Source organism: Drosophila sulfurigaster, chromosome 2R (genome assembly GCF_023558435.1).
Source record: "Drosophila sulfurigaster albostrigata strain 15112-1811.04 chromosome 2R, ASM2355843v2, whole genome shotgun sequence".
Lineage (NCBI taxonomy): Eukaryota > Metazoa > Arthropoda > Insecta > Diptera > Drosophilidae > Drosophila > Drosophila sulfurigaster.
The window spans coordinates 35,762,447-35,788,035 of record NC_084882.1 but is presented as its reverse complement, the minus strand read 5'-3'; the positions used below and the strand labels follow the sequence as shown (position 1 = coordinate 35,788,035).

The 25,589-nt window shown below is 36.4% G+C and overlaps 1 protein-coding gene across 7 annotated transcripts in view; it reads left to right on the top strand.

Annotated features, from left to right (window-relative positions):
* LOC133839003 (elongation of very long chain fatty acids protein AAEL008004) overlaps positions 1–25,589 on the top strand; it is a 41,153-nt gene that overhangs the window by 11,581 nt on the left and 3,983 nt on the right. The window contains exons 1-6 of one of the 7 annotated variants that reach the window (XM_062270288.1): positions 10,015–10,279; positions 13,472–13,654; positions 19,565–19,745; positions 21,152–21,234; positions 23,732–23,839; positions 25,112–25,195. In XM_062270288.1, coding sequence (XP_062126272.1) covers positions 19,688–19,745; positions 21,152–21,234; positions 23,732–23,839; positions 25,112–25,195 — 333 coding nt within the window. In that variant the 5' untranslated portion in view covers positions 10,015–10,279; positions 13,472–13,654; positions 19,565–19,687. Of the gene's footprint in view, positions 1–10,014; positions 10,280–13,196; positions 13,232–13,329; positions 13,655–19,564; positions 19,746–21,151; positions 21,235–23,731; positions 23,840–24,227; positions 24,309–25,111; positions 25,196–25,589 lie in introns of those variants that run through there. The other 6 variants (XM_062270292.1, XM_062270286.1, XM_062270289.1 and 3 more) reach the window with 6 other exon arrangements.

Here is a 25,589-nt window from a genome sequence, read left to right as displayed (position 1 = left end):
TAATCAGAGCTAGATAATGTGAGCGGTTTACATGTTGCATTTAAGTGCAAAGAGTTTAGTTTATTGTCAACAGATTTATTATATTGGGTATCAGAATAATTAGAAATAGATAATGTGCTAAGCTTACATGTTGCATTTAATATTAAGTGCAAATATGAACTATGTAGTTTATTGTGAACACATTTATTATATTTTTGGGGTCTATCATTCTATCAAATTTATTTAATATCTAAATTATTGGAGCTACACAATGAGCTGCATTTAATACCAAGTGCAAAGCGAGATGTGTTTTTTATTGTGAAGAGATTTATTGAATTTCTTGCAGTTTTTCATGCGACTAAACTCATTGGGTATCAGAAAATTTAGAAAAAGATAATGTGCTGAGCTTACATGCTGCATTTTAAATAAAAAGTAAAAAAAAAAATATATTAAAATTATATATTTAGATTATCATTATCATAACTAAATAGTTAGCTAAGCTCAATTGATGCACTTAAGTTCAATCTTTTCTTATATAGCCGTGAAACCATATTTTATACTTAGTTTCATTTAGTTTATTGCCTCTTTCCCAGCTACTAATTTGATGTTGCTTCTAAAGCACAGATACTTTAGTATCTCACAGATACTTTTACTACGTTTGTGATCTTTGCTAAGGTCACCAAAAGTGTTTAGTAAATCTTTTGCAGTCCATTTAATAAACGCAAATGTTATGTGCTGTTAATTCGCTCGCATTGCAGCGACACTGAGCACAAGATTAAGTAGCCGAACCGTTGGCGGAACTGTTGCTGTTGATGTTGTTGCTACTGTTTTTTGTTGGTTGCTGTTGCTACTATTTGTTGTTGCTGTTTAGTTGTTTTTGTTGCTTTGCTCTGTGCGCTGAGAATTTTTTTTGATATCGTATGCGATTTTATTTGCTTGGCAATTGCGAAATCGTAACGCTTGAGCGCATTTTATATCCACAGAGTGTAGAGTGTTGAGTGTGTGTGTGTGTGTATGTGGTGTGTGTGTGTTGGTTGTGGTGTGTGCGACGCAACTTTAGATGTTTGCAGTTGATGTCCGCCAATTGGGCAAACAGCTGGCCCATTTTTGGGCGTGTCACTCGCATAACTACAACGAGCGAGTATCTCGAACGTATTTGGGGATGTGCTCAATGGAGAGAGGAGTGTGGGGAGAGGGGCGACAGAGGGGAGAGAGGGTAGGTAAGTGTGTATTTGATATTTAAGCCAGTTAGTACTTGCGCTCATTGTGTTTCTCATTATCATTAGGCAGCTCAACAACCGAACAGCGAGCAGCACATTTTGTTGGCCAAATTTCACGAGAGCTTAGAACTCGTTTCCGAGATGGATCGCTTGACAAATATTTGATGTCTCAACTGTCGCTCAGTCGGTTGGTCTGTCGGACTGTCTGACGGACGTAGACGAAGCAAACCTCAGTTGTTTATGCGGCTTCTCAGGGCCATTAATGAGAAGCAATGAGAAAGCTTTCAGCTAGTGTCTTAGCCAATGTCTAAAGCAAAAAAAAAACAGTATGCAAGCTGCAGTTGGGTGTACTCGACTGTGAAATACCATTTTCAATAAAAGTATTGTGGTATGTTTATTAAAATATACTCAATTAATATACCAAAATATATACTAAAATATACATATCACCTGTTGACAATTGAGGTATTATATCCCTCAAATATACCAAATTTAGCTATTGAAAAATTCGGGAACATACCAAAGGATATATTTGGTATATTTGGTAGACAAAATACGTGACATCATTGTTGTCATATTATACCAAATTAATATACCGAAAATACTAGAATATACCAAATGGTGTACTTTTCGTATATCGATACCTTATTATGTATAGTACCAAATGCTATATTTCATATATCAATATACAAAATATATACTTTGGTATTTTTTTAGTACTTTTAGTATATTACTAAAAATAATACCGTTATGTATTGTTTTCGATGATAATATAGATTTCGGTTTATTTATACTATATATTCTAGTATATCAATATACCGAATATAGGCTTCAGTATATTTTAGTATCTTTCCGCTGATGACGCAATCAAGAAATATACTCCTGACTGTAGGCATAATACGTTACAGTATTATTCTTAATACATGCCAAATTAATATACCAAAAACTATATATACTATTCTTTGTATCTCTTGTTGACGCTAATCAAGAAATGTTTCTTGAATGTAGGCACAATGCGATACCGTATTATTCCTAACATATACCAAATTAATGTACCAAAAATACTAAAATATACCGAAAACTATATTTGGTATATCGATATACTATTCTTTATGTCTCTTGTTGACGCTGATCAAGAATACTTGATAGTATGCACATAGTTGTGGTACCCTTCTATCCGATGGGTACCGGGTATAAAAAGAAAAAACCCTCAAGCTAGACGTGGTGACGATTTATTTGTTGTGTGTTTGCCAAGCTTAATCATTATCATTACCACACATTAGCCCAAGCGCTGGCTGAGCCTTCAATTTGAAAGGTGTCTTTGTCTTTTTCTTTATTTTTATTTTTTATTTGTATTTTTTAGTTATCGTCGGTCTTCAGTCTTTAGTCTTCAGTCTTCGGCTTCGACCATTGTGCAATTGCAATTGCCCCTGCCCATGCCCATGCCACACAAAAACAGATCAAAGCCAAAGCAAAGCACTGAAGACAACAAAAACAAAAGCAAAGGCATCGACTTCAATTTAAATAGTTTGTCTCTGGTTTTTTTTCTGTTTTGGCTTTGTTTACAGCTGTGTTGCATACATAATTCAATTTATAGTCGTATGTCATTATGGGGGCCACAAAATCCCAGTTCCCCGACTTCGACTCCAACTACGACAACATAAAACAGTTAACTGCCAGTCGAAGTTGCTGCTGCTGTTGCACTCCCCAGCAATCAGACGAAGATAATGAGAGAGCCTTAGCGCTATTCATTTCATCAGATACTCGTATTTCCACTGCCAAAGAAATAAATGATGAACACAGCGATGCGATGATGATGATCATCTGACAGACGATGTGCTAACATTTTATAAAGTCAACAGCCAAACAGCTTTCTAAGTGCTTGCAAGCTCATTAAGCGCAGTCTTTAAATGTGCTTTCTAAGTGTGTGTCTGCTCCATTGTCTATGCACTTTTAATCTAATTATGAAGATCACTCGCTGCTCTCAGGCTCCTCAAACAATCGCTTTCTATCGACCGACAAAACAGCGGCGCTTTCAAGCGGATTACGATTCCACCTGAGTGCAGTTTTAATTCATTGCAACGATCTGCGATTATCTAACGCGTTGCAAGCTAGCTTTGTTATATATTCGATTCAGTTGTGAGTTAACACTGTGCAACTTTCATTCTGATCAAGCTAATTACTTAGATATAAAAATGTCGTAATTCTAAACTATTCGGAAATTAGAGCTTACACTTAAGTTGAACTTTTCTTTTCGCTTAGCAAGAAATAATTGAGTGGAAGTAATCACAATTTTGTTGGGATTAGAAAAATCTATTTCAATTCAAATATTCATTGCTTTTCGTATTTGGAAAATATGTTAGTTATGTAAAGAAATCGTATTTTTTATTTTTTATGCAACTTTAAAATAAATAAGTAAAATAAATATGTTAGTTATGTAAAGAAATCCAATCTTTTCTTATTCATACAAGTTTAAAATAAATAAATAACACCCCCATTGAAAAGTTTTCATCCTACCATAGTGAAACAGCTTTATTTTTTTTAAATTCGTGTTCTATAATCAACATTGTTCCATTTAAAAGTGATACACTGATTATAGCGGCCTTTTTGATACTATTTTTGCAATAAGATTGGTCCTTTACTTCAAATCTATCACTATCATAAGCACGCATATTGCTATTATGTTCCTTACATTGTTTTTTCATTAATTGAATCTGTTTTAATAGAAAATGTCTTTTAGTCAGTTCTCTTCTCAAGCACTTACGATTGTAAATATTCCTTCTTAGTTTTTAATAAAATGTTCCTTTTATTATAATCATATTCAAGAAGTATTTCAAAATGAGAGTAGCAATAATCAAGCTGTCTCTCATATTCACACCGAATTCTGCAAATTTTATGTTGTTTGATTAAAAATCTTTTTTACTAAGCATAAAACCAAGAACAAAAGTAAGCAGAAATTCTTTAAAAGTAATAACAAGAATTTAACTTTTGCAATACTCAATATAGTATATTGAATATACTAACTTAAATGAAAGATACTTTTAATACATTATTCAAAATAAAACAGGTCGAAATTTAGTAACTAAAATGTAGTATTTAAAGAAATGAGAAATCATTAATTATACTTACTTATAGTAGTATATAATTGAACAGTAGATTTCTATAGCATTGATTTGGAATTGAATCGAAAAGTTGTTAAGAAAACTATCATTATATATTGAATATACTAGCTTAAATGAATGATACTTTTAATACAGTATAAAAAATTAAACAAGTCAAAATTTAATACAAGTTTTAATATTTAAAGAAACGAAGATCCGTTAATTTAATTTACTTTTAGTAAAATATTTATTTAACAGTAAAGTTAATCATAATTTTGTTAAGCTACATTTGTTGGAGTCACATCGAAAGAGTTTGGTTTAAGAATATGTGGGGCTATAACTAAGCAAACCAAACGCATAAATAATATTATTAACAATGGCATTGATTACAACATTTGGCAAACATTTGAAAATCACTTTGTCTGCATTTACATACAAATTTCATTGTTCGATTTTGACATACTTTTAATTTGTGTTTTGTCTTCGATTTCATTGTTGTTGTTGTTGTTGTTGCTGGTGTTTCTTAGTTATTGACTTTAGGCGAAAACAAAGTCAATTGTTGGCCTCTGGCACGCCCACTTTTTTGGGGCGCTGGGTGTACGCGTTCGTTGTACACAAATGTAAAAAATTTTGCCAGGCAACGATAGTTTTATTTATGTGTGCGTACTACGTGTCGGCTGTGTAATGTTTTATTGTCAACACGCTGCCAAAACGGCGCCCGCCCTTGACTCAATTACTTGGCCTGGCCGTGGCGCATGCGCAGAATGCCGAGTATCGAGTATCGAGAGTTGACTCGACTTCGAACTGAACTGAGTTGCAGATGTCTGAAGTATCTCATTAGGACTCTGATGATGATTATGATGATGTTAATCAAGTCTCTTGATGCTGCCCACACGCTGTCTGTGAGAGACTAGTTGTTAATTAAATTAATTAATTAATTAACACACATCCAGCAAGCCAGCAAGTTGAAGTTGAAGTTGAACTTTAAAGTTGAAGCTGACAAACAAAATTATTGCGCAGACATCGCGACATCGCAATGCGTCTCGCGTTTGGGCAACTGACGTCGACGTCGCAGTCGCTGCTGGCGTCGCTGCCGCAGTCAGCGTTAGCGTTGATAATGGCTTTACGAAACTTATTAATCGATTTATATGCGCCGGCACACAGAGACAGAGAGACAAGCAAAAGCGATCGCAACTCGACAAACACTCGGCCAATTTCTTTGGCATTTACACACACAGATACAAAAATATATTTAGCCATAGATACACACACACACACACATACACAGGCGTTGCATGCGGGCCCAAGGTGAGATGTAAATTGTTGTGTTTGTGTGTTTAACATTAACCGTTAGCGTTGGTGCCGCGTTGATGATGACACGCAACAACAACGACAACAACAACAGAAACAACATCAACTAAAACAACAACAAATCAAAACGTTGCTGCTCGCTTGACACGTTTAGTTTTGACATTGTCTTGCCAAAGCCAAAAAGAATCTTGGCCATTGGCCAGCCTACAGACTGTCAGCGATAGTGTCTCTCCTCCTCCTCCTCACACTCTCTGTCTCTCTCTTACGCTCTTTCTCGCTCTCTCAGTTGCTGTCGCAATCGCAGAAAAAAAAGAAACATTTGCGCATGCGTATCAATTTTTAATTTTATTATTACACACAACAAAGTCATCGAATATGTGTGTGTATATTTTTATACCAGCTACACATAAGGCAGAAGGGTATTACAAGTTTGTGAATGCAGGAAATTTTCATAACTGCATTATCAATGATACCTGAAAATTTGGTTGCGAGCAGATCTAAATCGCAGAAGTACTTTCGTAATCTTGGTATGGTTTATTTTATACTGAATGGTATATTTAAAATGTAGTATTATGGATATATACCAAATATAGTTTTTAGTATATTTTAATATTTTGTATTTGGTATGTGGTATATTTTGAACTCTATGGTATATTTTAAATATAGTATTATGCTAATATACCCTTAGTATGTTTTAGTATTTTAATTTAGTATGTGACATATTTTATTTCTGTGGTATATTTTATATGTTCAACCATGCCAATATACCAAATATAGCCCTTGGTATATTTTAGTCTTTTGTATTTAGTATATTTTTTTACTCTATGGTATATTTTAATTGTAGTACTATGTCAGTATAACATTAGTATAATTTAGTATTTTGTATTTAGTATGTGGTATATTTTTTATTGTATGGTATATTTTAAATGTGGTACTATGTGAGTATATCCTTACTATATTTTAGTATTTAGTATTTAGTATATTGTTTAGTGAATGGTATATTTTAATATACCAATACGCCAATATACTACATATAACCCCGTTGGTATATTTTTAGTATTTTACGGTATATTGATTCGGTATATTTTATGAATAATTCCGCACTGTTTTGCTTTTATTCAAAATTAGCAGAAGGTATCTCACTGTCGAGCACACTCGACTCTAGCTTTCCCACTTGTTTCTACATCTGTGTGTGTGTGTGTGACTTTGGTATATTTTTAAAGTGCGTAGTCCGCTGTCGTTGTCGCTGTCGCTGCCTTTGTATCTATTTATTTATTTATTGCATTGTGTAATAATGCAATATTAATTGCTTATTTCAAATAGTTTCATCAACTCTTTAACCCTATTGTTATTGTTATTGAGGCAGTCAAACAATTTCTATTTGTATGCCAAAGTTGACAAGTTTTACGCGCCTTCAGCTAATGAGCTAATTAGCTTGCCATTTTTCCCTCTACTGCTGCAGCTGTTAGTAGCGATTTATTACACTGCTTGCTGTAAATTTACACACACGCTAAGTGCCCAGAGAGAGATAGAGGAAGAGGGGAAGGGGGAGAGCGGCCTGTTTCTGTCGCAGAACTTTCAAAAAGCAATCAAAGCGAACGCTTAACAAGTGCAACTTTGAGATACTTTTTACTGCGCGCAACTTTTTGAGTGCTGTTTAATAAATGATATTGGCAATAAATTGCCAGATATTTATATTCAAAGTGACTCTGCTTTAATTTGCTAAGAGATAAGCTGAAGAGATCGAAGAGTAATAGCTTGAAGATGCATTTATTAGCTTAAAGATACTTTAGCAAGTGTAGCTGATTGAAAGCGAATAAAGTTACTTACTTTTGTGTAGATTTATTTTCTTTTAAATTAAATAGTAATAGCTTAAAGGTACATTTAGTAGCTCAAAGATACTTTACCGATTGAAGCTGATTGAAATGTAAAAGAGATACTTAGTTTATTTTTATTTGAAGAGTAATAATCTTCAAGATATTTTAGTAATTGCATTTAAATTGAAAGTTAATGGTTTCTTTTCATTTTGAAGAGTAATAAATACTTAGAGAAACATTAAAGAAATAATTGCAATTGCAGCTGATTGAAATGTATAAAGATACTTTCTTTCGTGTAGATACGTTTTAATTTTAGTTTGAGAATAGAATTTCACAATAAACAACATTTCCAGCTGAGCATCGAAATTTTGCATCTAATGGATAATTAAAGATACATGATCAAAGATCTTACTTAGCTGCAAGTTCAAATGAATAGTTCGATGCAAATAAAAACTGCCTGCTGCTTTACAACTATTTTTATGAGTATTTGAAATTACTTTAAATGCAACTTAAAATTAAAAAGCACTAAAAACAGTTAAGACATAAATTATTTGCTAGTAAAACTTTATTATTTTAAAGACCTCATCAATTTCGTTTTATTTTCTGTTGAATACAATCTTGTTTGTATTGAGAGATGTTTATGTTTAGAATTTTTAATCCTTATTTTACAGTCAAAATCCAGTTGTTAACATTTCAATTAGTGAATTAGGTATTGAAGTTAGCCGATCATAACTGGTTTTATGTGACGATTAGGCCAACTATTGCCGGAATTCTGAGCAAATCGTCTTCCTTTATCATTATCATCCATTTAAATTAGGTTTTTCCTAGAAAAACTTTATTATTTTGAAGACATTATAAATTTTATCTTATTTTCTTTTAAATATAATGAAAGAAATTTGTTTTTTTTTTTAAATATTCGATGTTTAATGTTTACCAAAATGTTTAGTCAAAATCTGGTTTTAGGATTCAATTTATCTATTTGCTTATCGTTTTAAATGAACTATTAACTAACTAAGACATCAATTTTGTTTGATTTTATGTTGATAATTTGTATTAAGAGTTGTTTGGATTGTTTAAATATTCATTTTATTCGTTTTTTAACATTCCACCGACTCAATTAAGCATTAGCAGCTTATTTTGCTTTAATTACTTATGCTGCAGGCTAGCGCACATCTTTTAATTTATAGATCAACTCAACTAATTTAAGATTTGTCGGCAAATAATCCATTTGTTTATCCTTCAGCTGTGCGACGCTTAACGAGCAGCGAAATTGTGTTTTTAATGCGTTTTGTGTTATGATTGAATTGACGTTGTTGTTGCCTTCTTTTTGTTTTATTGCTCGTTTAATAACTTGGCCATTTCGGTAGTTGTTTTTGTCAGAGCAGCAAGAAGGTGAAGGAGGGGGAGGAGGAGGAAAAAGGAGCGAAGCTCACTAACTAAATGGGGGTAAAATCATTTCCGGTTCATTTCCGCACACCTCGAGCGAGGTGCGGCCCTTAGTGAGTGTACTAGTGTGTGTGTGTGTATGTGTGTGTGATTATCTCTGTATGTGTGTTGGTGTCTACTGAGCCATGTCCTGGTCAGAGCCAAAGGGGTGGCTCAACTGCAAATTGAGTTAAGCAAAAAAATGAACAGAAAATAAATGTTTAAACAACAACAACAACAACGCGAACAACAGGAAGAGCAACAATAACAACAACAACAACCACTATTAATAGAGCAACTACAACAAAGTATAACTACAACAAAAACAATAGCAATAGCAATAGCAATAGCAATGGCAATAACTGAAAGCGCCAGGCCTCTCTCAACTGGGATGACATAATGCCAAATGCCAAGTGGAGTATGAGTCGAGTCTCTAAGCATGAGTCGAGTTGAGTCCAAGTGCGAGTATGAGTACTTGAGAGTGTGTCTGTGTGTGTGTGCTGGTGTTGACATATGAACATACATATGTGTAGTGGTTGTTGTTGTTGTCGACACGCTTACTACGTTTACTTGGCTCTGGGCTACTCATATTTATTTTGCGGCATGTGCGTTTAAGACCAACAACAGCAACAAAAATAAAATAGGCGACAACCCTCAAAAAAAAAAAGCACACATATCCCATGGATACAGCGTTAGTGTGAGCGAGAGCGCGTGTCTTATCATCAACAGAGCAGGGAACGAGACGAGAGAGAGAGCGAAGAGAGAGCGCCGGTTTTGGCAGCCGGCCTTTTTGCGCCACATCCACAACCGAATTTGTGCCTGTCGCTGAATCTTGAATGTATCTGTCAGAGAGAGAGCAAGAGAGCGCACGTAGTTGTAGTTGTAGTTGCCGCGTGACGCAACGTGTGTAGCAAAGGCGAATGTTGCTACCGTTGCTTCTGTTGCTGCTGCTTCTTGCCGATTGCCAGCCACAAGAAACAGATACACAGCCTAGCACCTGGCACTCTCTCGCTCTCGCTGGCTCGCTCTTCTTGATTGGCTCTCCCAATACTACGTGTGGCACTCTCTCGCTCTGTGTGCTGTTTTTCGCTTTGGCGGGGTTCGCGCGCTCTTCGCCCAATTCGAGCGCCTCAGTTTGCATTTCGCTTTGGGTTGTGTCTCGTCTCTGGTTCGCTTTTGGGTCAGGCCAGGCCACAAAACAGCAGCATATTAAAATACTAAAAAGCAAAAAAAAAAAATAGTTTAGCATAGCAAAGAAAAGAACAAGATTGCTGACTAAATAATCAAACTCAATTCGCATAGTAGTAGATTATTATTATTCGCATAAATAAATTCCTAGGCTGCCTGCCCTGCCCTGCCCCCCAAAAGCAAAAGATAAAAACTGTTGCAAACGCAAAACGGAAACCGGAGCGCAAGAAAAGAAAAAGTAAATTGCCAAAAAAAAAAAATTGTTACAAATGAGAAGTTAACGAAAAAGAGTATTCAATTACACGTGACATCACAGCGCGAATGAAAATGAAAATGAAGAAACGTACAGTTCTATTAAGTTGCAGTGCCGCCGCCGTCGTCGATGTTGCAACTCGCAACTTGCAAGTCACACACAAATGTATCTCGCAGATACAATAAAAACAGTTCAGTTCGGTTCGGTTCAAGTGTCAGTTTCCGCCTACTGAAAAACCGTTTAATCAGCGCGCAACGCTTTGCAAAATCGTCTCGATAAATAAATACAACAACTATATAGTAGTTAATGCAACAACCAACATACAAACACACACGCCTCTACTACTATCTACTATATCTATTTGTGTTTGCTGTTGCATGTGGCATACTGCATAACTGCATAACCAGACGCCCCCACTTGAATGAGACTCATTCTCATGGCATCATGCGCTCAATTAGCTCGCCTCTGTTTACCCCCCCTCTAACCCTTTCCCATCCACCCACTCTCCCTTCTTTCCTTCCTTCCATCGCCCATTTAATTAAGCTCGCTACGCTCAAAGCTCTCAAGGCACATTTCCCAACTCGATCGACTCGACTCGATTGACTTTCGCCTCTCGTCGCATTGTCACCTACCTACCTGGCTGTAGTTAGTTATCAGTCTGGCTGGGCAAGCGAGAGATTTGGGCAGCTAATTAATCAACAACGATAACGCCGAAAAAGCTTCGACAAGCGACCAACGTTGCACGTTTTGTGGGCATATGTGTGTGGTGGCATTGGAAGATATGACATAATTCCAAGACATTCACTTGCCTCCTCTCACATACAAATGGCACCCAAAAAAAAAAAGTCCGAGAGAGCACACTCGCTCTCTTTTTTCAATGGCCTGCTCTCGCACGCACACACGTAAAAAGAGAGCAGCCAACTTGTGAAGTGCTGTAAGAGAGCAGCAATTGAGAGCGTCAGGTGCGCCAATGATCCGAAACCCAAATACGATACGAAGACAGCATCGGCATCGCCCGATTGCACTACCTCCCTCCCCCTCCCACTGCCATTGTCCCATTACCCCTGCAGCTGCCGTCGTCAACAAGTCACAATCAGAGTCATCTTGCGCGTTTGCCCGATTGCAGCACTTAATTCAATCTGTCTAGCGGAAATGTGTGACACTCCCCCCCAACACACCACGACGGCGGCGACGGCAAACGTTTTTGCTGCCTGGCAACCCACCACACCACACCAAACCAGCACACACACTTCACCACAGCCCACCCAGCAAACCCTTTAGCGACGCCCACCTTCAACTTAATTAAAATGCATGCCGGCGCTGCCTTTTTGCCCAAGTCACAAATACACTTGCCAATGCGTGTCTGTGCGTGTGTGTCTGTGCGTGTTTGTTTGTGTGTCTATTCATATTTGCATATTTGGCGTGGGGGTTAGAAAACCAAAAATGTGATCGCTTATTATTACGAAATTGCATTCTGCAATGGCGACCCAATAAATACACACACACAAACACACATACGTTTGGGTGTGCATACACAATAAATAATAGATAAGCGTCAGCAACAAAAACAAAATTAGGCGATTGCGACAGGCGTCGTCTTAATTTCCATTTCGTCAAGTTAACCTGTTTAGTAGTGCTGCTGTCCGCTTTCATTTGTTGTCGTTGTCGATGTTGTTGTTGTTGCTTTTGGCGACACACTTTTGACCATGAATTCGATTTTGAATGCAAAAGTCCCAAAAACGTGAAATATTTGGGGAGGGAAACAACAACAAAAAGCGAAACCACCTATAAAAAAAAAACCCAAAGAGCTTTGCGCATAGCAATCTACGTGAGTGTGTGTGTGTGATGGTGTGTGTGTGTGAGAAATGCCGTAATAATTAATTGATCGACAAGTGCGCAGCTTTGGTTTGGTATGCGGTGCGCTGCGCTGCGTCGTGTCGCATCGTGTCGCGTCATGTCGTGTCGTGTTGTATCGTATCGCCGAAAATCGAAATCGATCTGAAGCGTCGTCGCAGCCTCTTGCGAATGTCGTCGTCGTTGTTGTTGTGGCTGCTGTTGTTTTGGGGGGCCCTTGCAACACATCGTCGAGCAACGTTTGCTGCTTGCGACAGCGCTGCAAGCTTCGCAGCCAGCAGCATGCTATGCACCTGTTGTTATTGTTGTGCTTCCTCCGCTGTTTGTTGTTAGGCGCGCCAAAGCGTTGCAATTTACATTTCTTTTCAATTTATTTAAATTACTATCAAAACAACAAACACCTACACACATACACAGATTGATCGCATTGCATTGAAATTATCAAAATTTATTAATTCGTAATCAACAGCGACCGCAAAAGCAACAGCAGCAACGTCAACGCCAACATCGCCGTAGCAGCGCTGCCAAAGCTCAGCTCTGAACGCTTGATTCGCGACAGCAGCTTTAGTTGTATAGTATGTGTGACGGCGACGTCAGCGTCGACTGCGACTGCAACCGCGCGACCACGACGCGACGGCGACCGCAGCAGCGGCTTGGACGACGCGGCGTCTACAGCTACAGCTTTAGTTAGTCAGCCGTTGCTGCAGCCAGTTAGTCGTGCTTTGCTAGTCGCAGTCTGCGGTTTGTTGCCTCTCTCTCGGTTATCGGTCTCTCCGTTTTGTGTGTGTGCTTTGCAGCCCCCTTATTGTCGTTGTCGTTGCCGTTGTCGTCGTCTTCGTCGTCCACCTCGCGTCACCGTCACCCAGTGTGGCCCCGCATCTTAAAAGTGTGCCTTGTGCTTGCAGAATTGATTTGAAAATGTGCTATGGAAAAAGGACTCGCGACTGAATGATTAATTGATATATACTTGGTATATACACGCATATATATTGAATTTATATATTTGTATTTGGAAATGGTTGACAAAGTGTGATAAGTCGAATGCAAAACAAAATCAAAAGTGCTGGCGGCCTCTCAAGAAAAGTAAATGGTGATTTTTTATAGCTTTCATCGATTGCTGAGTAATTGATAACAAACCAAATGAAATATCGAAAACCACAATAACAACAACAAAAGCAACGTGCGAACGAATATATCCTAGTCAAAAACGAAAATCGAAAAACGCAAAATCAAACAACAACAACAATAGCAACACACTTATAATTATAATCAATCAAATGAATTTGGACTAAATGCAACTGGTTTTACTCCCAATTTCCTTAGCCACTGGCAATTTGTTGTTCACGTCTCTACACACACATACTACTAGTTGTATTAGTAGTTGTAGCATATAACTTATTGGAAAATCTCCAAAATCGAGCTCACACACACACACACATAGACAGAAATAGTGCAAAAATTGCAGAAAACAAAAACTCAAAAGTGCAGCAAGCGAAACAACAAAAGGTAAATTCGAGTTCGGATTCCGATTCCAATTCCCAATTCCAATTCGTTGCGATCAAAAATTCCGATACAAAATTCATAACTAAATGCTTCATTATCATGTGCCATAAACAATAAAAAGTGTGCCAGCTCTTGCATATTTAAATGTTAATTAAGAAATCACAAGACTGATAGATTATCGCTAAGCCTAAGGTGCTTTCCAAACTTTGACGGCGCTTTGACGCTTCGTCCAGTTATCGATTTGCCTGTTATCGTTATCCCTTTCCACTTAACAACTTTCAAGTTTGCACACAGACAAAAGCTGACTGACCTAGCACAACAACAAGTGGCTTATAAGCTGAGAATTTTATTCAATTGTATGAAAAGGATATTTTTAAATTTGCAATTTCAATTTATTTGTCTAACAATTTTTCATGTGATCATAAATTATTGCAAAACATGAGGAAGAGCTTCTCAAATTATTTGTTTTATGAAAGGTTTTCTTTATAAATTTGGCACTTACAATTTTGACACAATTTATGCTGATAATGTTTAAAATTCGACTAAAATTTGGTTGCACAAACAACAAGCACTTCTATAACTACTCATTCTATTCATTTGTTTAAAATGAATCATTCCGAATGTTGGCGTAATTCAATTTTAAATTTATAGACTCTACTTCTGTGAAATTAAATAGCTAACAATTATTTTTAGACACTAAACTGATAAAGTTGTTTCACAAAAAAAACAAGTGCTTTTTCAACAGATGTTTTTATGAATTTCTATAAAAAGGATCTTTCATAATTCTTGAATAATTTGAAATTCAAATTCATTAAGTTAAATTTTGTCTACTTTTTTGAACTCAAAGAAGTGTCTCATCTTTTTTTGAATTTATACAAAATTTAATTTTTTTCTTAAAACAAATAATTATCTCTTCTTTGTATTAATTTGAATAGAAGGGATCTTTCATATTAAGATCTTTATTTATATTTATCTATTAACACAAACAAGTGTCTCATCTGCTTATTCAATTAGTTAAAATTGATCCTTCAAAGTATTGTCTCTATTCAATTACCAAATTCATTGACACTTTTCGTTGTCAAATTAAATCAAATTAAATCTGCTAATAATTATTTATAGACGCTAAGCTGATAATGTCACAAATTGTGCGCAAATTTGATGAAAAGTATAATGCGATAAACAATTTAAAAGTTGACTTTGCTCATTACCTGCGCGTTCCTGGAACACTTTTTCGACGTAAATTACGCAGATTACATCATCTTCATCATTGTGTTATTATTATATTTGTTGTCAAACAATTGTTTGCATTGTTGAGTTTTGAGTTTTGAACTTCAGTCAAGCATAACGTCGAAAATTTGATGGTTGTCTGTTGTGTGTATTTTATTATTCATTTAATCAACATTTATGCAGATTCATAATGATTCTTGCTCGGTCATCGTGTTAGGCAGAAACAGGTTGCGAAAAAGAATCCGTTAATTTGACACAATTTCAATCGAATGAATCCCTCAGCTTAAAATTGATTTTTAATAATTAAAAATCAGGTTGTCTTTTGTTTGCTTAACTCTTTTATTGTAGAAGGTGCATTGATTCGAATATCGGGTTAATATCGGGTAATTCCCCCTAGTTGCATTGAACTGGAAGTCAACAAACGATTTAATGCTCAAACATAAACCTTCGCACATTTGTTGTTGTGTTGTGTGTGCCCTTAAGATACAAATTGTATCTCATGAATGTTGCGCACGTGCCACAGTTGCTGTTCATGGCTGTTGAGCTGCTGAGCTGTAATTACATGCTGTTATTCAAGATCGATTCGCTGTGCATTGAAAACATCGAGAAAAAAAAACAGAAACACTCTAGATAATTGGCCTGCTCTTGTTTTGGCTTGTCTGTCGTGTCTTTTGGCCCATTCATTGACCTGGCCAGCACTTGTCGAGCGAGCATGTCAACACTTGGGCCAACTAAGTTGTTGCCATACAAAAATCAATAGGTAGAATTGAATACGCGAGCTGCTTAGACAACCCTCCATCCCTCCTTCCACTCCCTTGTACTTTTTATACCCGCTATCTATAGGACAGAAGGGTATTATAAACAGAAGAAGTCTTGCCTGACCACATACGGTATATCGATTCATTATCAACGTCAGCCGAGATGATATAGCCATGTACGTCTGTCTGCCTGGCTGTGTGAACACCTAGATCTCAGAGACTATAGCTGTATAATCTGGTATATTTTGTACTCTATGGTATATTTTGTACCCAATGGTATATTTTCTACTCTATGGTACATTTTGAATGTTGCACAATATCGATATACCATGTATAGACTTCAGCAAGTGTTAGTATTTTGTGGTATATTTTTAGTATATTTGTATAATATTGTTTTATGAAGCTAAGATATATTCTAGACGTAACAATATCGTTATACCGAATGTAGTTTGGTATATTTGAGATTTTTTCAATATATTTTTAGTATATTTGTAAAATATGGTTTTTATTGATTTATGGTATATTTTGAACGTAATACAATATCGATATATCAAATATAGTCTTCGGTATATTTGAGTATTTTTGCAGTATATTTTTGGTATATTTGTAGAATATGGTTTTATGATGCTAAGATATATTTTGAACGTAGTACAATATCGATGTACCAAATACAGTCTTTGGTATATTTTAGTATTTTTGTGTGCAACTTTTGGTATATTTATAGAATATGGGCTTTTATTGAATAATGGTATATTTTGAGCATATCGGCATACCAAATATAGCCTTCGGTATATTTTAGTATTATTGTGGTATATTTTTGGTATATATCTATAATAAGGCATTTATTGAAAATATGTGTAGCGGGCATCTAGCAGTCGAGCACACTCAACAATAGTTTTCTTATTTGTTTTTTTTTTTTGGGGACTTGCAACGCACGTGACACCTTTTTATTTTCTTTATTTTCGAGGCGAGGTGAGTCGAGGCGTCGTCGTTGTCACTCCCTTCTCGCCCTGCTCATTGAGCAGCCACTGACATAATATGTGGCAGCAACCACTATTGCCACCACTCTTGCCACTCTTGCCACTATTGCCACTCGTGCCACCGCTGGTGGCAAGTACAACAACAATTACGCGCAGCCACGCGTCTTTTAGGCGTCATTCATGGCGTGTTGCTTGCACATTAAACGCGCTTTTCTTTTAGGCGCTTTTTGTGCCAGGGCTCTGAAAGTGGGCGGGGGTGAAGAGTGGGCGAGTAGGGGGAATAGGGGGGAGGGTTTGTGACTCACTTGGAGAGCAGAGGCAGCTCTCTCGCTCTTTGCTCGCCTGTCCTGCGTTTTCATTCAAGAAATTCGCTGCGCGACTCTGCGCAAAAGCCAGCTGGCAAATAAAAGAGGCAAAAGAGCCAACGAAGAGAAACCTTAGCAAGCTGGCATTAAAGAGGGGGTGAGAGGAGTAGGAGGGGGAGCAGCACATCACGTGATGGTGTGTGTGTGTGTGTGTGTGTGTGTGACAACGTGGCGCCGGTTAAGCGGCATGTTTGTCGCTGTCTCGGCAGCAAATGGAGGGAGAAGAAGGAGGGAGAGGAGAAGGGGAACTGGAACTCAATTCGCTACGGATTTTGGCTTCGAATTCGGATATGGACGCGAGTGTTGGCCTGGCCAACAAAGCGGGCGGGGGGTGTCTTTTTATTTTTCTTTTGGGGTGTCGATTTACATGCTCATGTTGTGCATTGTTGCTTCATGCTTCGCTTCTCTGTCTATGTGTGTGTGTGTGTGTGTGTGTGGGCTTACAACGGGGCTCAGCAAATGGCAACAACAACAACCAACTACAAAGCGAACGAATGAACGTTGAAATCAGGTCAATGAAATAGCAATATTTGGCACGGCTTTAAGTCGACGCTTTGCTTCTGTTTTTGCTATTGCTTTGTTGTTGTTGTTGTTGTTTGGCATCGCATTGCTGTTTGCCTCTTCTTCAGCGACGCGAAGGTAAAGCCTCAGTCCAAGGGCCCCTCCCCCTTCCCTTCCCCCTTGTTTAGGTGTCGACCTAAGGCAGGAAAAAACGGGCCAGAGTAAAACACAGTCTGCTGCTTCTTGTTGTTGACAGCCAAGTTTGTGTTGCTTGTGACTTTGAATTAATTTGTGCAGCAAGTGGAGCAAGGTTTGCAGGACACGCAGCAGCATCTAAGAGCAGCAACAGTTGCTGCACTCAAAGAAAAGAAAGTGCAACAAATAAAGGAGAAAATTACAAAAAAAAGCAGTAGAAAGAATGTAGGAATAGATTTGCTGCACTTAAAGAAAAAAGAAGCTGAAGGAATATAGGATAAATTTATTGCACTTATAGAAAAGAAAGTGCAACAAATATAGGAAAAAACTACAGAGCAAAAAGAAGCTGAAGGAATATAGAAACATATTTCATGCACTCACAGAAAAGACAGTGCAAAGAATATAGGAATATATTTGCTTCACTCAAAGCAAAAGAAAATCTGAAGGAATATCCAAGAAAATAAATCGGAAAGAATATATAGTACAAGTATATTTGATGCACTCAAAGAAAAAGAAGCTGAAGGAATATAGGATAATATTTTTGGTGCACTCAAAGCAAACACAAACGAAAAGAATATAGGAATATATTTGCTTCACTCGAAGAAAGGAAAGTGCAGAGAATAAAGGAATATTTTTACTGCACTCGAAGAGAAAAGAAGTTAGAAGGAATATAGGAAAATATTGCTAAGAAAAAGGTAGCTGGGAAAATATTACAAATGCAAAAAGAAGCTAAAGAAAGCGCAAAGAAAATGCGAGTGCATAAAATTTGTTTAGCTTTGAATCAATATTCAATTAACAGCCAATTGAATTAAAGTGAATGCAGCGCATGCATAATGAGCAGATGTTCAATCAACACAAAATATGTTTAGCAGCCTCTTTCGCTCAGTGTATTTGCACTGGCCCCAAAGAAGATGAAGCTGGCCAATGCCAGACATGCTTGACCTCTTTCTGCCCACTCTCTCTCTCTCGCTCTCTCCGACTCTCTTTCTCTGTCTGTGATGTAAGCAATTAGACACGAGATTCCTTTTGAGCGTGGTTATTAAATATTTACAGTAGCACGCGGCGTATGAGTAACGAAAGACTACTGAGGCGTATGAGTAATGTGTGGAAGCAAGTGTTTGTTGGGTGGCAAATGACGTCAACACTTGCTATGCATACGATATTTTATTTATTTATACAGAGGCCCGTCCAATTGAGCTAACTTGGCTAAATAAAGTGCGGCTGCTTTTTTGGGCAACATTTCCAAATTGCAATCTCCAGAGAGTGAGAGAGAGAGTGAGAGAGAGGGGGGAAAAGAGCTGTCAGCAGCTGCGGCTATTGCACTTTTCGTTTGGCAGAAAGTAAAACAGAATGTGTTTGAGTTGTCTGTCCTTGAACTTTTGCGCTTGCCATTTGTCCTACGAGTATTTGCTACGTTTTATTACTCATACGCCGCATGTTACATTTCTCACCTCTCTTCGAAGTGTGTGTGCGTGTGTGTGTGTTGTGTTTTTGATATCGATTCATTGCTTATCTGGCTTATCGCTCAATTCCCCGTTCATATCATATCTTCTTTATTTCTTTTTTTTTGTTGTTGGCCCGCAGCTCAAAGTCTGCGCTTATCGAAAAAACAAAAAAAAAAGAGAACGGCAACTCGAATTGGAATTGGAATTCGAATTGGAATTGGAAGCGAGCAACGAGCTCACATCAAATTTTATAAACAACACGATGTAAAAATATGTGCCGCCGAAATGCTGACTCGCAACTTTGTTGGCTTTCAGTCAGTTCAGTTTATTAACCCAATTTCGATTAGTTTATTGCCGCGTTCAATATATAAAACTATATAACTAAGAATAATTTCGTTATTGTTGTGTTATTTAACTAATTTCAATTTCCTTTTCTTTGCAGTTTTGAACAACTTTAGCAGCGAATCGCTTAAACAGAAATCAACACAGAAGCCGCAAAACAAGCAGCACACCAAAAAAATACACACACATCACACACACACTCTCACACACACACAGCAACAAAATGGCCTTAATTATGAAATACATCGAGAGCATAAACAGATATATGGACTCACATAGTGGTAAGAAGCAACTTTATATAGATTGTATATAGTCTCTGCTAATTTGTGTAACCTTGATGTGATTGTGTTCTCTCTCTCGTTCTCTCTCTGCGAAATGTTTAAAGGTTTAGCAAATGATTGAGTAATTTTTGACACCAGCTCACTAATTAAAGAGAGCAGCGAGATCTTCTTCTCTTTGTAATGTTTCTATTTCAATGTCAGAAACGTGTCTCAGTCTGATCCTTTATCGCTACGAGTATTCGCAGTTGTCGCTGCTTTGTTGTTGACTCTAAACATTATACCACAAAAAACAGAAAACAGCAGAAAAAACACGGGCCAACAGCCGCGTTTGACAAATGTTTAGCAATTTGAAGCGCGAGCGCTAAATTTATGTTTCAACATGACATGGATACAACAACGACGACGACGACTGCGAGATACATTCGACGCGGCATCAGATACTTTTCTATACACACAGACTGTCGATTGCCTCTGCGTGTTTTGTAGCTTCGATTGTTTTAAGGGGCGCCACATGCAATGATGGCTTACTATATGACTTATTGGCCAGCTAGTCTCTATGGAAATGAGTTAATCAAAGTCTCAAGTGCGATATCTCCCTTTTGGAATCAATGCTAATCCGCACAACTTAAGAACCTCATAAACGATTAAGCAATTCAATTAAAAAACAATTCAAGTCCCATAAATCGCTAATCTAAAACTTGAACTTGAGTTGTTCGCCACTCAAAGTAGATTTCCTTTTCGCATCGCGTCTCGTCTGGTTTTCGATTAACTCGTTTCGTAATTTCACTTGGCACATTTTTCAAACGCGTTAATTAATAACGAACATTTCGTATGTTTTTTGTTTTAACTTTGCAAGTTTTTCGCGTAATCCATTCATCAAAACTTAGCGCTCATCAATTCCGTTTTGTTTTTTCCCCCCGTTTTTGTTTTATGTTATCTATTCGATGAAATGTTTGCTTATATTTAATAATTATTATTGATTTTTCGCCGCGTTTGGCAATCCAAAAGTTGCGCTTGCATAAGTTATGCAGAAACCGACAAAAAAAAACAGAAAAACAAAAAAACGCCCCAGCTAAATTTATCACTTAACCAAACCGAACTGAACTGAATGCCAAATGAAGCAATCAATTTTGAGCGAGTAAAAGATACAAAATGTATCTGTAAGTTTTCCTACTACACGTCTCACTCGCTGCTCACGCCTCATTATCATTATCATTACCATCATCATCATCAGCATTATCATTAGTTTTTGCTGGGAACGTGCAACAGATCACGGTCAATGTGCAATGCTAATGTTGTTCACATGATAACAGTGTTTACTCAATTTATCTATCTATTAGTTGTTAGTCGGTAGTTACATGTTTCTGAATAACCTTAACCTTCTGTGTCTTGATTTTCTTTGCCAGATTCAAGGACAAAGGACTGGCCCATGATGTCGTCACCCTTCCCCACACTGGCTGTCTGCCTCACATACGTCTACCTGGTTAAGGTAAGTCTGAAAAATAAAGAAGGAAGAAAGCAATAGACGAGTGCGATCGGCTCTAAGATACCTTTTAGCTTTACTTTCAATAAACACAAAATTGTGCGGTTTGATTCTATTACTTAAAACAGAATATACCGAATTAATATAGCCGATAAAAATATGCCGAAATATATACTGAATATAGTGCATACCGAATTTTATTACTCATATTCGATAGATAAAGTGCGGTATTATTCTTCAATTTGTAATAGAAGAAAAAGCCAAAACATACTGAATTAGCGGTATACACGTTACCAATTTTGAAAAAGATACAAGGGCGGTAATTAATATACCGAAAAATACCGAAACGACTAAAATATGCCGAATTGATATGACGAAAAATATTAACATATCACAAATTAATATATTACGAATTTGTGAAATATACTTAATAATACCAAATTAATATACCGAATTATTAATATGCCGAAAATACTAAGATATGCCAAAATAATATACTATAAATTCGTGAAATATTCTTAATAAAAATTACGAAAAGACTATATATTTTGGTAAAATATACCAAATTAAAAAAAAGTTAAATATATACCAAATTAAAAATATTTAAAAAAATATACTAAGATATTCAAAAAAAAGTATATCTGGTATATCAATATACTATTACATTCAAAATATACCGTAGAGTGCAACATGTATCAAAATATACCAAAGCAACAACAATTATTTCTTAACCTTTTAAGATTTTTATCTTTATCTTTTTATCAGAAATCATAAGCACTGTAGTTAGTATATACTATATACTGAATATACTTTATGCTGCCTTCTTCTGCCTGTTACATACTTTTTTACCCTATAGTTAATGGGTATAAAAAGCCACCTGTTCTCTTCTATGCTCTTTTATGGCATCCACTTCACTTTTACACTTTTACACCTGGGATTTGGGTCACATGGCTCCGTCCGTCCGTCCGTCAGTCTCTCAATCTTTAAGATAATCTCAAGTACTATTCCCATGCGGAAATCGGGCGACGCGTCGCGTCCGCGTTATCACTTGATAGCTGACTGACTGCTTACTCTTTTTTTGTTGTGTGTTGTGTTGTGTTGGGTTGTGTTGTGTATTGTGTTGAGCAAGTACACACTACATTATTTATGATTCACACACACCCACATTTATGCAGGCATTCTAATCATGAGGCCTGCTTTAATATTAGGCCAACCCACTCAGCACTCGCTCTGATAGCAAACACCAAAAAAATATACGTGGTTAACCACTCTGAACAGTGAGTCAAATAAAAAAAATACCCGACAGATTAACAGACAGATAACTGCATTTTCTGGTCTGGACAATGTTAGATTAACACAGCTGAAAAACCACTTCTGATTGTGATTGTAACGACAAGAATAAGAGTTACACCATATATTTATGTTTTGGACAGCTGATTTACATCAAATTACAAAATACTTTGAGAACAACTTTTGCACTTTAATTGTTGACAGATTTTGATTAAAATTGAAATGTCAGTTAATAGATTTTAGTTTTGTTGGGAACATTGTGCATGGTTTTATTTTAAGATTTTCAAAAATGAAATGTAAAATTGTAATTAAATTTAAAAAAAATTAGATAAAGCAACTTTTGAGCTTTATTATTTTTTCACTACTACTCACACTACTTGCGTAAAATGGTATTATTTTATTTCTTTGGCTAACAATACGGTATACTTTGAATATAGTAGTATATTAATATACCGAATATAGCTTTCTGAGTAGTAGTAGTAGTATTTTTGAGGTATATTAGTTTGGTATATTTTCAATGTAGTACTATATCAATATACCAATTATAACACACAGTATATTTTTAGTATTTTTGCGGTATATTTATTTGGTATATTTTAAATTAAATGAGTATATTTAGTTAATTTTTAGTGTTTTTGCGGTATATTAATTCGGTATATTTTTCAATTATTATCAATGTAGTACTATAGTAATATACCAAATACAGCCTTAGGTATATTTTTAGTATTTGTGTGGTATATTAATTTGGTATATTTTGAACTTAATACCACACTGTTTACTTTTAATTCATAATGAGAAGCGAGTATCTCACATTTTTAAACATAAATGCAGCTTGCTTAAAAGTAAGATATTTTTTGTTGTCAACAGTTCGTATGCGTATTATTGTGTGCTGCCTACAACTTTAATTTATAATACTTGGCTCATAGCAACGAGTTCATACTTACTGATAACTATATGTAAAGCTACACAATCTTTCAAAGATTAGTCTTAAGCAAACTTTAAAGCAGTCAACCAAATTAAGAAACTATTCAGTTTTAAAGACACTCTAAAAAATTGCAAAATTCTTAGCTATTCAATTGCTGAATTATCTATGAAATGTTGTATCAATCAAGTCGATTTCAATTGTCGTGCTGACTCGGCAATTTGCAGTTGCCATAAAATACAATTAGCAATGTAGCTAATGATAAATATTTGTGTACGTTTTTTTTTTTAGGTGCTTGGGCCGCGATTAATGGAGAATCGAAAGCCGTTGCATCTACAGAATTTGCTGGTCGTCTACAATGCGTCACAGGTTGTATTTAGCGCGTGGCTCTTCTACGAGGTAAGTACACAAAGTACACACAACAAACACAACAACACACACACCAACACACACAACAAATACACACACACCAACACACATAACAAACCATCAACAACAACAACAACGAGACACACAACAACAAACCATCAACAACAAATATCTAACGCATCGCATTGCTGGCGTCGTCGAGAAGACAACTTGCAACCAGGCAACAAGCAACATGCAACATGCAACCTGCAACTAAGCTGCCACTGTCATCGCTGCTACTGCTGCTGCTTTTAATGTGCACTTTTAATTTTATGTTTACTTTTTATGTATCTTCTCTCTTTCTTTCTTTCTTGCTGTCTTTCTTTTTTGTGCTCGTTTTGTTTTGGTTTTTTTGGCATTAATCTGATTTCGTTTTTAGTGTTTAATGGGCGGCTGGTGGGGCGCATACAGCTTCCGCTGTCAGCCGGTGGACTACACCGATAGTCCCACATCCCGGAGAGTAAGTGCCACAAAGTCTAGTCTACTCTATATCAAATAAATATGATTGTAAGCGCCCTTCGATCGTCAGTAAAGTAAAGTGAAGTGAAGTGAAAGTGCTCTCCACAGATTATTTTGCATCAAAAGAAGTCTCTCTCTCGTTGTTTCCCTTTTCTTCTCTGTTCAGTTACAGCTAGAAATGATTAAATTATTGGCTTTATTCGCTCAGCCAAATAACCAAGCAATGCTTCCATTCAACTATTATTATAAACTATACTTTAATTTACTTTTATTTAGCTTAACGCTCCACAATCTGAAAAAGTACTACACGAGGCGAGCAATTGTGTAGCTGGTTGCGACTTACTTAGACTAGATAATACCAATACTATATACTGTCTTGTATATAAATGCTAGCTGGTGATTAAAAATAAAACAAAAATATTTTTGCTTTTATTAATCGAATTTATTGCCTTTTAATTTTGATTTTCTTATTAGTTTATTAACTATTTAAACGCTGTCTACTAACCTCCCTCAAAATTAAATAAATAAATCAATCTGCACATGTGTAAATAGCACTGTGTGTCTGTCTGTATGTGTGTGTGTGTGTCTCTGTCTATCTGTGTGTGTGTGTGTATTTCTTTTACAGCTAAATCGCAGAAGAAGACGACGCCAAAAAAAATTACTCAAAAACAAACGCCACAACTCACAAAATTCATTACAAAACTACAACAAACAACAAACCGAACTATCGATCAACTATCAAACGAACTATCGATAACCAACATCGAACACACAACAACGTTTCTCAACACTCTACATTTGCAGATAGGAGTTTCCGGTTGGCTAACAGGACATTATAGCTTCCGATGTCAGCCAGTTGACTATAGTAATAATCCTAGAACGTTAAGGGTATGTGTTAACCTCACAACGGTAACGATAACGATAACGATAAACTATATATTTGATAATACTTACGATAAATGCATCCCCCCAATATTTCCCCAATATTTGCTTTGGTGTGTGTGCGTGTGCCGAACAACTTGGTTCTGGATTAGAATAGAATAATAATACTATATACAACATATATATACTTAATATTCCCGGTGATCTATCATAAGCATTAACCATATCTTTGTATATAGCACTAACTGATGCTAATCCCGATTGAAGCATGTAACTGTCAGCAAACAAAATTTCCATCCACAAATGTGTCACTAAACGTTTGAGACCTTTCCACAGCTCTCTTTTTACAGACCTTAGGATCTATGTTATATATCTTCTTCTTGGGCCCCGACCTACCTCA